This window comes from Haliaeetus albicilla, chromosome 4 (assembly GCF_947461875.1).
Source record: "Haliaeetus albicilla chromosome 4, bHalAlb1.1, whole genome shotgun sequence".
Classification (NCBI taxonomy): Eukaryota; Metazoa; Chordata; class Aves; order Accipitriformes; family Accipitridae; genus Haliaeetus; species Haliaeetus albicilla.
The window spans coordinates 10,011,436-10,025,048 of record NC_091486.1 but is presented as its reverse complement, the minus strand read 5'-3'; the positions used below and the strand labels follow the sequence as shown (position 1 = coordinate 10,025,048).

The following is a 13,613-nucleotide window of genomic DNA, read 5'->3' as shown; positions in this document are numbered from 1 at the left end:
TCAAAATTCCCATCACCATCAAAAGGTCTCTTTACTCTTCAGCTGCTACTATAAAATGATACTGATTATCTGAGGTGTGCTTCTGTCCTCCACAGAGAGACAGCATTTATTCTATGCACCATTTAGGCCCCACTTTTAACCTTTTAAATGGGGCTTCTGCACGGTATTAATCCTTTATGCAAGTTTGAACATCACCCTGAGGGCTCTGTAACGAAGCAAGTTTGTTACTACAGTGCAGTAATAGATACACTGATTTGTGAAGTTTGTCCTGGTATTACAGCTATCTCAAAGGTCAGGTTTTGTTTTATGCTCGTCACTACTTACAGCCCAATTATAATTAACTACTGTTCAGTGGTACTCTCTTCCTAGAATTATTATTCCTTGACCCCACTAGTAATCCTGGAAGAAAGTCTGTGCCATTTATGCTTGGGTGTAATACAAGGGCAGAACTCTTCTTCCCACCTGACTATGGATGACCGTAAGGGAACCACGGACTAGCCAAAGCACTACAGCAAAATTGAAGCCAGCACCACAGGGGCTACGCGAAGCTACAGGCTCTTCAACATCCCTCAAGGGTTCCTTAAGGAGCATCATCTCCAGAGTCAAACAACAAGAGCAGAATGATTCAAATGAAGACTATGCCTAATTCTTCCCAGTTCATTTTTTTTCCTTGTAAGTGACAGCACTTGCACTTCCCCTTTTTTATTTTTGCTCCTGACTTTCAAGGTTCAGAGCTGTCTAGTGTGTGTTTTCGACAGCGACTACACTCAGATTATGAGTCCACCATGGCAGGTCAACTGCTGATGACTTGGGCATACCACTGAAGTTCACCATTGAGGTACCATTTAAATAGACAGAAGCCATCAATAATATACCAATATCATTGACCTTAGCGGGTAATTTGTATGCTTTTTGCAAGGCAGTCACATACATCTTAGACTGTCTGGAAAAAGAGGCAGTTCATCATAAGTTCATATACTGCTGAAAAGATAAGAATCTGTTCTTTCAGATTCTATAACCAAAAGCTTAAACTAGTCTCTGTTCATGACTTGAGTTGCAGTCTACAGGGAATAAAACAGTGTTACCAGAGAGGCTGTTGCTGGTGTACTCTGAGCAGTACTCCTCTGCCACTCTGCTATCACGACTGCGGCAAAATTTGTTCCAGGTTTTGCACCATTTAAAAACTAAGTGGCAAGAGGTTAAATAGGAATTTTAGAAGTTATAGGGCTGACCAAGCAGGGAGGGGAGACAATTTTAAAAGATACATGGCAAATAACTGCTATCATCACTGCTTAATTTCAAGTACATCTCTTTCTATTTCTGCAAAACAGTGGAACTGATGCAGCATATGGAAAAGGTAACTTGATAGCAAATACGTGAGAAAGACTACAACTCCAAGCGTAAAAGTAATCTTTTGCTTGTGGTGAAACTGAGTGGGGAAAGAAGATCATTTTGCAAAACTGGTGTAATAGAAAATTCCACTTCATTTTCAGATTTCATGAGCATCTCTTTCACAAGCATCAGCTTTCAAGCACACCCATCATTACTGCTCAAAAATCAGGGAACCCGAATAGCCTTAAACATTGAGGACAAAAAATCCCAAATATTTTCTCTTTTTTCATACACTCTGTTTAAATATAGCAAACTGCAACTAAAACCAGACAATGTGTTTCCAACTCCTCCCTGCAGATATGGACAAACAAATTAAAACACATCACCAGAAGTGATTCCATTACTAGGGTATAATCATGTGATAGACAGGACTGAAGTGGACAGCATAGTGCAAAAAATAAAATGGTTATTCTTTAAATATCTTTCTGAAACCCTTGAGGCTGAAGACTTTAAAAATGCAATTTTGAGAACAAGAGATGTAACACTGTTCTGTGTCATAAGAAAAGGAGGTGAAGTTTTGAATCTCCTCTTGTGTTTTTCTAAGGAAGATTGAATGAGCATTTTATTCACATAGTAAGATACGTACTGCTGTGAGGGAAGTGGGAGTAGGGGAGGCTGAAAGAGGATGGATCTTAGCTCAACGATTCCCCAAGCCTTTTGTGGGGACAAGACCGAAGAGAAAGGGAGTGATGAGATCCATCAGTGCCCATAGCACCAGGACCGCTGCCGCAAATGAAACAGCTGGAGTGAGCCTCCAGTCTATCCCTCTTTTAGCCTAAGCTAAATGAATTCTCCCCCTAGGCCTTGAGAAATATTACAAAGTTCAAAGAATGCGGAAGAAAATCTAAGAGTAAAAAAGAAAAGACTCTCCATCCAATACTTTGATGTAACAGAAACCCAACAGAGCAGTGAAAGACTGCCACACTCGGCAGAGGCAGGATGAATACAGGCATGAAATGGATGGCTTGCAAAGCAATTAGTGAATCATTCACACGTCTCGGGGATCCCCCAAAAAGTAAACTTTGCAGCTGTTCTACACAGGAAGAACTGGCCAAACAAAAAGGCCTTCAGGGATGTCCCCCTTGCAAGTGTATTGTAATCAAAGTAGTGGAATCCACCACATATTTTTACATTTCACCAAGTAGCCAAGCATCGCTCCTTCACTTGCAACAGCTGCCAGTTAAAACGAGTAATACCCTTCACAACAAATGAAAGGTATGCAAGATAGCTATTAACAGGCAAAGTGTTACTGTACCTCAGATGTCAAATATTTCCCAATACTTGCATTACGCCTCTCTACATTTCTTCTAGTCTTTCAGTGAGTTATTCCTGAAGCTGTAAAAAAATCTTCACTTCCAACCCTACTGTCTTATCTTGCTATCAGTCCCAAGAGTGTATTAACTGGAGGCATAAACAGGGTTGATTGCCTGTGCAAGGCATAAAACTTTCATCATTTCAATAACAGGTGAAGAGATTCCTATTTATTACCAAAATATAAGAAAACAAACAAACAAACAGAAACTTCTTGCAGACAGTTCACTGTTACTTTGGAGAATACCCATTATTTTTTTTTCCCTCAAAAATCAGAACCATCTCTCCACTGATTCAGTTTTACAATATCCACTTACATATTGGACAAATTTAAATGGCGTTAAATAATAAATGCTGACATTTAAGATACATTATCTACAGATTTTGAAGGAATGAGGTTAATTATGTTCAAGAAAAAATAAAGAATGATTATCACCTCTCATTTTATTACCCAGATTAAATGCCAGAGTCTTTACTTAATCATTTCCTGTGTGTTACCAAGGAGTGTATCTTCCAACTTTTTTAATGAGGAAGGTGAACCATAATGAGAAAATCAAGGATCTGAAATTTAAACTTTGATCTTAATTATATTGGAAAGAGATGATAATCACTCTTTCAGGCAATTACTGTACGCGTCTCTAATCTATAGCTACACTGTATGTATTATATCAGAAGGAAACTGAGTGTGAAATGTATCAGTGGTTTAGGAGAACAAATGGAAGAAAGGAAAGTGTTATCATCTATTTAGCATTTTATGGCCTATGCATCACAATTCTGGAAAGAAAAATACTGCTAGCCAACATAATTGGTTTCTACATGAGACCTATCTGTTAGATAGCCCAGCCATACAGATGGACCTTAACATAGCAATAACTTTAACATAGCAATACAATGATCTTCTGTTTGAGCATTGTAGCATGCTTTGCAACTGCTAATGGATGAATCTGCACAAAATCCTTATGATGAAGGTTACAGGACATTCAGGGCCCGGTCCTTAAGTTGAGCTTGTGTCTACATGGAGCCGTACTGAGATCACGCCCAGGTTTCACACCAGGACCAGAATCCACTGGTACAGGCTCCCTTCCAGGATTCAGCCTTAACACTCAGACACTTGGGTGCCATGTGCTGAAAGCTCAAATTTATCTGTAGGCGTCCTTGCATGAATACAGGAGCCTTCTTATGCACCTTTGAAATGGCTACTAGCTTTCAGTGATTTGAAAAAAATTACCAAATAATACCTGTTTCCCCCTTATCTATTTTCAAATTCTGTTATTGTAATTGTAACCTTATTGATCCACAGAGCACATTAACACCACACAGAAGTATTCGCTGCTGATGAAAATGTACAGTAAAATTATGAACCTCAGCCATCAAAAACCCCACTTTATTCGGAGCCAGCGAAACCAGTCACCAGCACAAAAATTCTGCAGACAGAGATGAGACCACACAGGCAAACCAGATCCTGGCAAAATGTAAGACACAGGGAAGATGAACCTTCACCAGAGGCTTGGAGTGACTCTGAAGCAACAACTGCAGCCAAACAGCCAGTCAGAGCCTGTTAGATTTTATACGCCATATTTATGCTCCAGCTTAGGGGACAAGGTCTATATGCACTTAGAAGCATATATGCACTTAACCAGGCATTTAATTTGCACTGCGGAGGCATATTAGGTGAATTTCAGGTTTAAACTCACATTCTCTTTCCCTCACCTTCCTTCCTTCTTCCCTCCCTCTCTTAAGTCCTTGTCACATTGCAGTGCTATTGAGATGGAAAGCAAAAGCCACTTCATATCTGCTAATACTCTGCTTTTCCAGATATATATCTTCTCTTTATATACATACATCTAAGGGTATGTTGCCTGGACCAAGATGTTATATAGAATCTCCTTTCCAAAAAATGGATATACAATTAAACCAACATTCTTACCAAGGACATTGGTAAATATTCTTTTTCAAACTTTGAATAGCTGGAACAAAATGATAATTTTATCATGGCTGAGAATGTAAGCAAGCAAGAGGTACAGCTGAACAACACGAAAGGCAGCGCTTTATCAGCCACTAATACAATTCTTGTCTAACACTTCTAGCAGTAGGAACAGAGTGTTTCTCAATCAGTCCCAACAGTACCACTCCGGGACTCAGGAAAGTCAAATATCTGGGAAATGATACCATATATACAACTAAGCAGTGTTTCCTGTAAAAGCTACATGTTCTTCTTGGACCTGAATACTTTTTTTTTTTTAAGTAGTACTTCTGATAATGAAATAAACCTTAAGATGTCAATTTGGAGTTGTGTGGGTCAACAAATTACCCTCTGCATGCACACAGATTTCTAACCGTTCTTTCTCAAGAACTAGGCAGAATTTATTAGGCTCAAATAATCACCCCACAAGGGAACCTCCCATAACTTCAGTGACAGTTTTCAGTTTTATATCTCATTCAGGGACATCCTTAAGTCAAAAAAAGGATTGCTGGCAAGCTTAGTTTAAAGTCTGTGAAAAGCTGCTGAAGAAATATAACTTCTTTTTCTTCTAGGGAAGAGAGGGACACAAACCATGCAACATTACATGAGCCAGGACAGATTTCAAATTTTCAGTTTCATACTTTCATTAGTGCATAGGGATTTCTAAAAATAACTCCTGTTAAAGCTAACACTGAGAATTCAGTATTGCAAAAGTCAGGATTTGACTAAAAAGAAGCTTAGTCTCCATATTACAAATGTAGATACCACAATCTGTATTCATAACTGGATGAATTTCCTTTTTATTCCACATGCACATCATAAAAAAATAAAACAATTATAAAACATCCATATGTTATGACTTGGCCACATTATTCACTCACTGGGTACTGACAACTTTGGTAAGTTTAAATTCAGACCTTGCCTCAATACTGTTCTCAGCTATTTCAACTCTTGATATCTAAAAACATTTCATAATAGTATTTCCTTAGCTTTTTTTTCCTTAGCTTTTTTTTTTCCTTTTCCTGTCATTTTTGGCCTTGGCCTTCTCCAGGTTTCTGATCCTTCCCTCCTGTCTTCTCCAGGTTCTACATGAGTATATAACCTCATGTTCTACCATAACTGTATATGGCAAGTTATGTATTTACTAGGATACTTAAAAGAGAAAGCATTACACCGCTAACACCTCGGTGTTTCCCTACTCTCGGAAATAAGAGTAAGCACAAGTGTTTGCAACTCCCTGTAACGCTGCTCGTGTCAATTCACAGAGTCAGTTTGCCTTTGGTACACTTAAAAGATCTGCTTAAAATATAACCATGCTTCAAGATCATGCTAGCAAATACTGCAAAGATAAAATAATCCATGTGTCCTGTGTCTCCATGAGAAAAGAAAAACATGTTCCTGAGCCACTTAAAGCAGAGGCCTCCACAAGTGCAGATAAATACAAGTGAAAAACCTGAGTTTTAAACACAAACTGGACTTAGAAATAAGCAGTTTTATGCCTCTCTGTCCTATTATCTAAGATCTGATCCGAGTAGAGGAATTTGGGATCATTCAGCAGCTCAAGCTTGTAATTTTGACCCCACATACAACAATAGGGATCTCTGCTGTCACTAAGGGGAGGTTTACTCCAGGTGATTCAGCTCAGCTAACATGGTATTTTCATGACATTAGCAGTGCACTCCTACACCTGTGTTAGTGACATTCACATCATTTCAGAAGAAGCTCTGTAAAGTCCTCTACACCCATGGCAGACCCATGCTGAGCTCAGCTGGAGAGCAACAAATGGTGCCCTGAGCTGGCCATCGCCTAGGGAGGCTGCAGCTACGCCTCACGACTCTGCTCTCTTCCTCTGCTATACATTCTGTAGACATGCAAATTCAAGGCTGACTGTCTCTGAAAGAAATATACACACTATTTCTTTTTAAAAGAACAGCGCAGGTTGCCAGGGAGTACCTCCTTCCTCCCATAGAGGTTTTCTACAAACATCAACAGACTTTGGATCATGCCTATAATGCCTTCAGCCACTGATGCTCAAAAATAATTTTGTCTTCTTTCCAGTGTTCCTAAAAGCAGTTTTGCTTTATGCATCTTAAGTGAGCCCCTCTTAGAAGCTCTACCCATTTCTATCAGGGATAAAAAGGAGCATATGCTCTGAATGAGATCCTCTGTGGGTAGGGATCAGTATGGGTCTAGGAAAGACTGCAGAACTACTCACAGCTCACCATCAGAAGGGCCAGTGCCTCACGTACATAAAAGCACAACGAAGCAGAGCTAGGTTTGAGAAGCTCAAAAAACCCCAGGCACCTCTACCAGGCAGCACCTATAACAAAATCTTCCCAAGAACAAGCCTTTTGATTTATCAACTCAAATCCATGAGGTACTTCTCCTACACAAGGTAAAAAACCATTTTCTAATTACAGAGTTAGAAGTTTTCTATGAAGTGCTTTTTTATTATTTTGACTGATTCTACACAGATACTTACATTATTAATAGAAGGGCATACTGGTTTCGATCCGTGAAATCTTTTGGCAGTGACAACTGTAAAGGGAGTTCTTTTAAGAAAAGAGCAAAACATTAAAGGCTGGTAGTTACACAGGTGAAAAATAGTAACATTGTAAGAAAGCTTTTGGTTTGGTAAAATAACATTTTGCCAAATTTACCGTAATCCTCAATGTGAAGCATTTTAATTTCAGTCCTGGAATTCTTTTTCTTAAAAACAGCTTCTTTCAATACAGCATTATTTTCCAAAATATAAAACTCTATAGAAAATAGGAAGAAAAAGCAAGCTGAAAGGTATGGAGAATCATCACATCAGAGATAAATCAAGATTCAAAAAAGATAAAGAGACAAATGGGCAATGATAAATCTTGTAAATGAATTCCTTCTGTAAATACTTTTTTATAATGCAACTGCTTTGCAATTCAGGAACGGAGCAATCAGCTTAATTCAAAACATATACATCTATTTCATTTTCTGGCTTCAGTAGGCTTTGTTTTCGTTAAGCACTAACAATGAAATTGCTGATGAACAACATGAATACTAGTATCCCTGACAAATACTAACACAGCAGCTGATGCAGGGGAAGGCTAGTCTGCTGGGCAATATCCTAAGCCTCAAGCAGGCACCCTTTTCAAGCTACATATTCCAAGTCAATATTTAGCCAGCACAGCTCGACTTGATCACTGGATGTCCTTCTCTGTTTTCTGCACTTCAACCAAGAGCAAGACTTCAGTTTGCTTTAAAGCTGCAGACAGATTTGAAGCAATCCTTTTACACATGAAAGAATGATTAATTAGTTCTTTCTTTTTTTTTTTCTTTTCTCTTTTACTCAAATTACCGATCTTGCTTCCAAAATGTAGATTTTTTTATTAAACAATAAACCCTCCACTTAAGGCCAAAACGGATATCTAAGGAGAATGTTTGTTCTGGGCAGTCAACCAAAATGGTATAATTATAGTCTGAGGATGGAATAATTGAAGTAATCCTTAATCATTCTTTTATGAATTGAAGAGGATAATCTAATCTTGCACTGAAACATTAATGCTAAATTATCTCTCTTATTATTTGGTTTCTTGTTGTTACAACAAACAACGTCCCTCTATCCTGACTTGCTTTGTTTTCCTCTACGATGCTGTACATAAATCTCTTTCACAATAATTCACTATCAACAGTATTTTAGATGCAAGTAATAAAGAGCAAAAGTCTACCTTCACAGGATTGAGTAGCTCTACAGAAGTCAATGGATTTACTTTGAGGAGTAGCTATCTGTTATTGAGTTGGATAAAACTCCCTCCCCTTGGTGTGCTATGGCACTGAGCTTTGCAAATACTAACAGTGACATCAAAAAAAAAAAAAAAAAAAAGGCCAAAGTGCAGACATTACATAACACTTCATAGTGTGATACTATCGATCAGTATGCTACTTCAACATGCAAGATTAGGTCCACTGTTACGGGTGAATAGTGGCTGGCCCATGACAAACGGGATGCAGACAAGTACAGTTCAGGACTGTTGAATTCTGGGAAAAATTCTGGGGATAAACTAATGCACGAAATAAGGATATGTAAGGATTGGTTTAGTGGTTTTGAATGGAAAGATGTCCCCTTTCCTCTAATCCACACCTTCATGCTAGATGGAGGCACAGTGGAGTTGGAGGTAGCAGAGTTGTTACCTCTACTGCACCAGAGAAATACCCAAGTGAGGAAAATTCTGCTGCTGAAGGACACTTTTCCATTACAAAGCACCTCAAGCAGCCAGGAAACAGCAACAGATTTGGTGTCAATATACAGAAAACAGTGAGTAAAACTTGAAAATTGAATACCCTCCTAAAAAGCCTTTATTCTTGGGTTTGTCACCATTGAAAATGTCAGCGGAGTGGCTCTGGTTTGAGAAATATAAGAGAACGACTAAGTTCATTGTATGTAGGTCAGATTTTATGATCAATCGTCCGTGGACTCTACCTTACTTCAAGATAATTGGATTGTAACTTTAAAAACATGTCTAAAAATACAGAAGGTGTATCGTAATGGCAGCATAATTTACATAGAAAGTGAAATGGATAAGACCAACCTGCCATCTAATTAACTCAAGTGTAAATAGAAGATGAATGATATGCACTTAGCATAAAACATATCCGAAAAGCCTGGGAAAGTTTTAGTCATTTGATTAACTTCTTTCCTTGTCATTTGCAGATGTGGATGTTGCTAAAAGGTAATTAATAGAACATTATATGAATGAGCCATCTTTTAGTTCTCATTTACTTGTAACTGCCTTTCCCCTCCCCCACACTCCCCAAACCAATCAAGGACGATAATAAAATATACCTATTCCATAAGGAATACTCACTTGCAGTATTACTTGTACTGTGCACGCTAACAACTGGAACGCCTGGCCCTGTTTTGAGGAGAGAATAAAAAACAGAGGAAGTGTAGGGTAGTTAGTAATCAGGATTTCAGTAACGAAGAATGAGAGCACCAGTCATCACGTAAGACCAGATCCTGGAAGCTCCATACACATCCTTCCCTTCAAACACAGCAGTAACTCCACTGGTGTCTCTTGGGAAAGACACAAGTTAGACTAGGTACCAACAAAGCGAGAAACGGAGACTGTCTTCTGCCTGTTCAGCAAGCAGTCTAGTCCCCTGCACCCAGAAGGTGCATTTTTTTATAATTTCGATGTTTTAGCTGTAAGTGAAGAATAAAAAAATTACAGAGGCACTTAATGGCCCTGTCTGATATATAGCAGTTTGACATTCAGAAACAGTAACTTTAGGTTGACTGGGAAGTGAATTAATGATAGTATTCATTTATATTTTCTATGGAAAAAACTACAGAGGATTTGAAAAATTATCACGTTTCACTTAATTATCTGTTTAAGAAGCCCCTTTGGCATGCCAACTCTGCAAGACCAACAGCATCATGGTTAAATCTAGGTGTAATGTAATCTAATCTTATTTCATGGTAATGTCAGATACTATATTTTTACTGTACCCCTAAGAAACTAAAAGCACCAGGAATAACTCTCCATGTCAACATGTACTGCACAAATGCAGAAGATGGCAGGTAAAACTGGGGTGACCAAACATTCAGCATGCTCAGAAGTACAGCTGATTGCTGTACCTGCTCTGAGGACCCCCCCAGTGTAAACTTGCAAAAGAAAATATTGTGTCCCCACCCCTAACATGGAATTTGTGCACAGGAAAGTTAGTTTTATCGTGGTGAGACAAGACTTTAAATTACACGCAGGTAGTCACAGTTGGGCTAGGAAGGATGATGCAGAAAAGCTGAAGCCCCTGAGGACCCCATGGCAGAGGAAGGCATGGACCCTCTGAAATTAGGAGTTAAGACTCCTCTTTTTTGGAGAAAAAAAGATTCCCTTTGAGAGCAGTTCAGACGCAGAGCTTAATTTATGTGTTTTGAGTCATCCTGGTTTGTCTCTCTCAATTAATTATGGCATGAGCCTAGGGAAACTTAAATACTGAAATAAAAAGCATGATGCCATTCACAGCCTCTGACAGCATCCACTGAAGATTTTTATCAATTTCGTTCTCTGCCTGAAGGGGTAATATTGACAAAAATCTTACAGGTAAATTGCTGACAAATCAAAGCTTTCTGCCTTAGCTCTTCAAGAGGATATTTCTTCAACTGTCTCTTTTTGTTTTGGTTTGTTTTTTCTAGCTTTTTTCTTCTTCTTAATTTGTCATATTGCTTTGAATTCTGATTTAAGTAAGACCATTTTTGGAGGGGAAAGCATTGGCATTTTCCAGGCCAGCTCTATTTGTCGTACTAGAAGATGGAAGGATGATGACAGATTTTGAAAAAGGGAGATTACAGTAGATTAAAAAGCCGATCAGAAAAGAGAAAGGCAGGCTTGTGTTACAGGCATTGTGTTACAGCTCATCAGAACTAAGCACAGCACTTGGATTTCCCACTGACCTCCTATAACTACACTAAATACACAACTTATTTCCTGCTGTATAAAATGGGAAAAACAATTAGTCCCTTTGTGAAGTATCTTATTTGAATGAAGAGATTAACATCTGTTAGTGTTTATGAAGCGCTAAAGGAAAAATCCACAAGCAGTGAGGAAAAGTAAGGGTAAAGGACCCGCTTGCCAAAACTGAGAGAGAGGCTGTAGAGCTGGTCCTCCATCTACCAGGCTAGAAATAATGCCTCACTCAGGAGAGTCTCTGGAGATGGATACAGCTGGTACGGTACGCCGAGACAGATCTCCTGGCTGAGGGTAACTATGAAGGAAAAACTATCCTAATACAGGTGCTCATGGGTAAACAAGAGGTGGAAGAATTGAAACTTGTATAAATCACACCAGTCCAGAGTCCCCCAAGGATTTTTGTGGGCAAATTGCTTTTGTAACAATTCAGTCAGGCTTTTTGTTGTGGGAAAACGAGTGTGTATGCACACAGATGTGGTGTCATCTGTCTCCTCAAAGCAGTTCACGTCGTACTCTTACAAGCAGTTCCCTGCAGAAGAGTTTTAATACCTGCTCTATGGTGATGTTGTCATCAACTTTGATACTGTCAAATATCCAACCCACCACAGGCATTTTGCAGAGCTGTGGCAGTACATGGGGGCCACACTGCTGCTGTAATTGTCAAGCTCTGATGAAACACAAGAGAAGACCTCTGAATAACCCCAAGCTGACAACTACACATTAATGTTAGAGGTAGGAAAAACTTAATGACAGTGTTTTATCATCCCTGCCCAACACCTGCAGCTTAGGGCAGTCTACTAGTTGCAACTCAGTGGAGTGTAGGTTTAATCCTGGGAGGATGATCTACAGTCTTACCAGCTCAAACAGAGAACTGCCATCTCCAAAGTCACTGAAAGTCATGAGCTTGCGAGCAATTTCCTGTGCAACCTCCTACTGACATCTACATTTTTGTATCAAAGGAACACGTTCAAAATTACAGGCTGAATATACTTTGCTAAAACAATAACAAGCAGCTATGGTTTTGGGCCCTAGCACACTGCTGATTCAAGGCAAAAAACTCTTCCCAATTTACCTACCCTCCCTCTTGCAGGAATCCGAGACTTTCCCCGTAGGGACTATGTCAAGCACAAGGGAAAACTCTGCTTAAACCATGAGGAGCTCATTACTAGTGCAGTCCTTACTCAGATAAAGGTCTCAGGATTAGCTCCATAACTTCTGCTGCAGCTTTAACCATGTATAAACCATACAGTTGGTATTTTATTTTTCTCATCAGCTATGTATTATAGGTGCACTTCCACAAAAAAACCCCCAACATACCAACCTTATTTTAGCCAATATATATTCATAGTTTGTTTGTTTGAATAGATTCAATTCTCAAGACGGCAGATATTTTATTTTCGTGCAAAAAAAAATGTACAGTTGCAAAAGAAACAGAAAAAATGTATGCAAATAGAATAGGCTATTCATGTGTATTTCAGATGAATTGTGTTCTACTCTTTTCCATCAGATGCTAGTTGAGCAAAAATACTGGGAGGATGTTGTCTGCAAAATACTGCAAGTTTCAAGGTCAACAGGTCTAGCTATACAGTTTATTATTGATTGTCTCATGCTTTTCTGAACCTGTTTTTATAATCTTACCTATTTATCAGTGTTTATTTCCTGGGCGTAGGTTATAAATTTCTCAGTGTGGGATGATTCTAGCTTTCTGTTTATACAGAAACTCTGAACCCAACTGGTGCCATTCAGTGCTACTGGAATGCAGCTAACAATAAAAAGCTAAAAGTTACTTATTGCGATCGTATTGATAAAGAGGATCTGTCTAGGTGGATTAAACCATACCTGGTTTCTGGTAGATACACACATACATTTGTGGGTGAGTGTGTATAGATATACTGCATGCATGAATGTATACACACATAGAGACACAGTGTTACCGAAGGCAGGCCCTCATTTTTTAACTAGGTAGAGTTGCACAAGATCAATGCCAATACATAATATAATTAAGCTGTTATGAAACACAGTACTATTGCTATAAATTCCACATTTTTTGGTGAAGGATTTTTATTTAGGGTAAATTTAAAAGTCAGTGTCATTTACTAGGACTGAAGAGTTAGGATTGGAGCAGCTTTCTGATATCATTTGTTATTTAGCTTTTACACAGAACATCTTTACTTACACTCTTGCAATAAGCTCTGTACAGAACTTTGAGTAATCTACTACTGAGCTAAATGTTAGACTCCAGCCTAATGCACTTCCCAAAGGAATACATTAATTCAGAAGCAAACACAGTACTATTACATGCTGTGCATGTGACTTACCTTTACAGTGCAGTAAAAAATGCCTATTATTGGGGCTAAACTTTGCACTGAAGTATGTGCACTCGTCTTTCAGGAAGTTACATGAGAGACACTGACGATTCAATGATCCCACTGTTGATACACTGGAGAAAAAATATGATCAGAAAAATTTTCCATAGGAATAAAATAAAATAAACCAAG

General features: G+C 38.7%; 1 protein-coding gene across 2 annotated transcripts in view; it reads right to left on the bottom strand.

Annotated features, from left to right (window-relative positions):
* DPP10 (dipeptidyl peptidase like 10) overlaps positions 1-13,613 on the bottom strand; it is a 560,343-nt gene that overhangs the window by 14,839 nt on the left and 531,891 nt on the right. For both annotated transcript variants that reach the window (XM_069780863.1, XM_069780864.1), the window contains exons 16-19: positions 13,434-13,555; positions 9,511-9,558; positions 7,327-7,425; positions 7,149-7,218 (exon numbers count right to left, since the gene is read on the bottom strand). In XM_069780863.1, the coding sequence (XP_069636964.1) occupies positions 7,149-7,218; positions 7,327-7,425; positions 9,511-9,558; positions 13,434-13,555 (339 nt within the window). The remainder of the gene's footprint in view (positions 1-7,148; positions 7,219-7,326; positions 7,426-9,510; positions 9,559-13,433; positions 13,556-13,613) is intronic.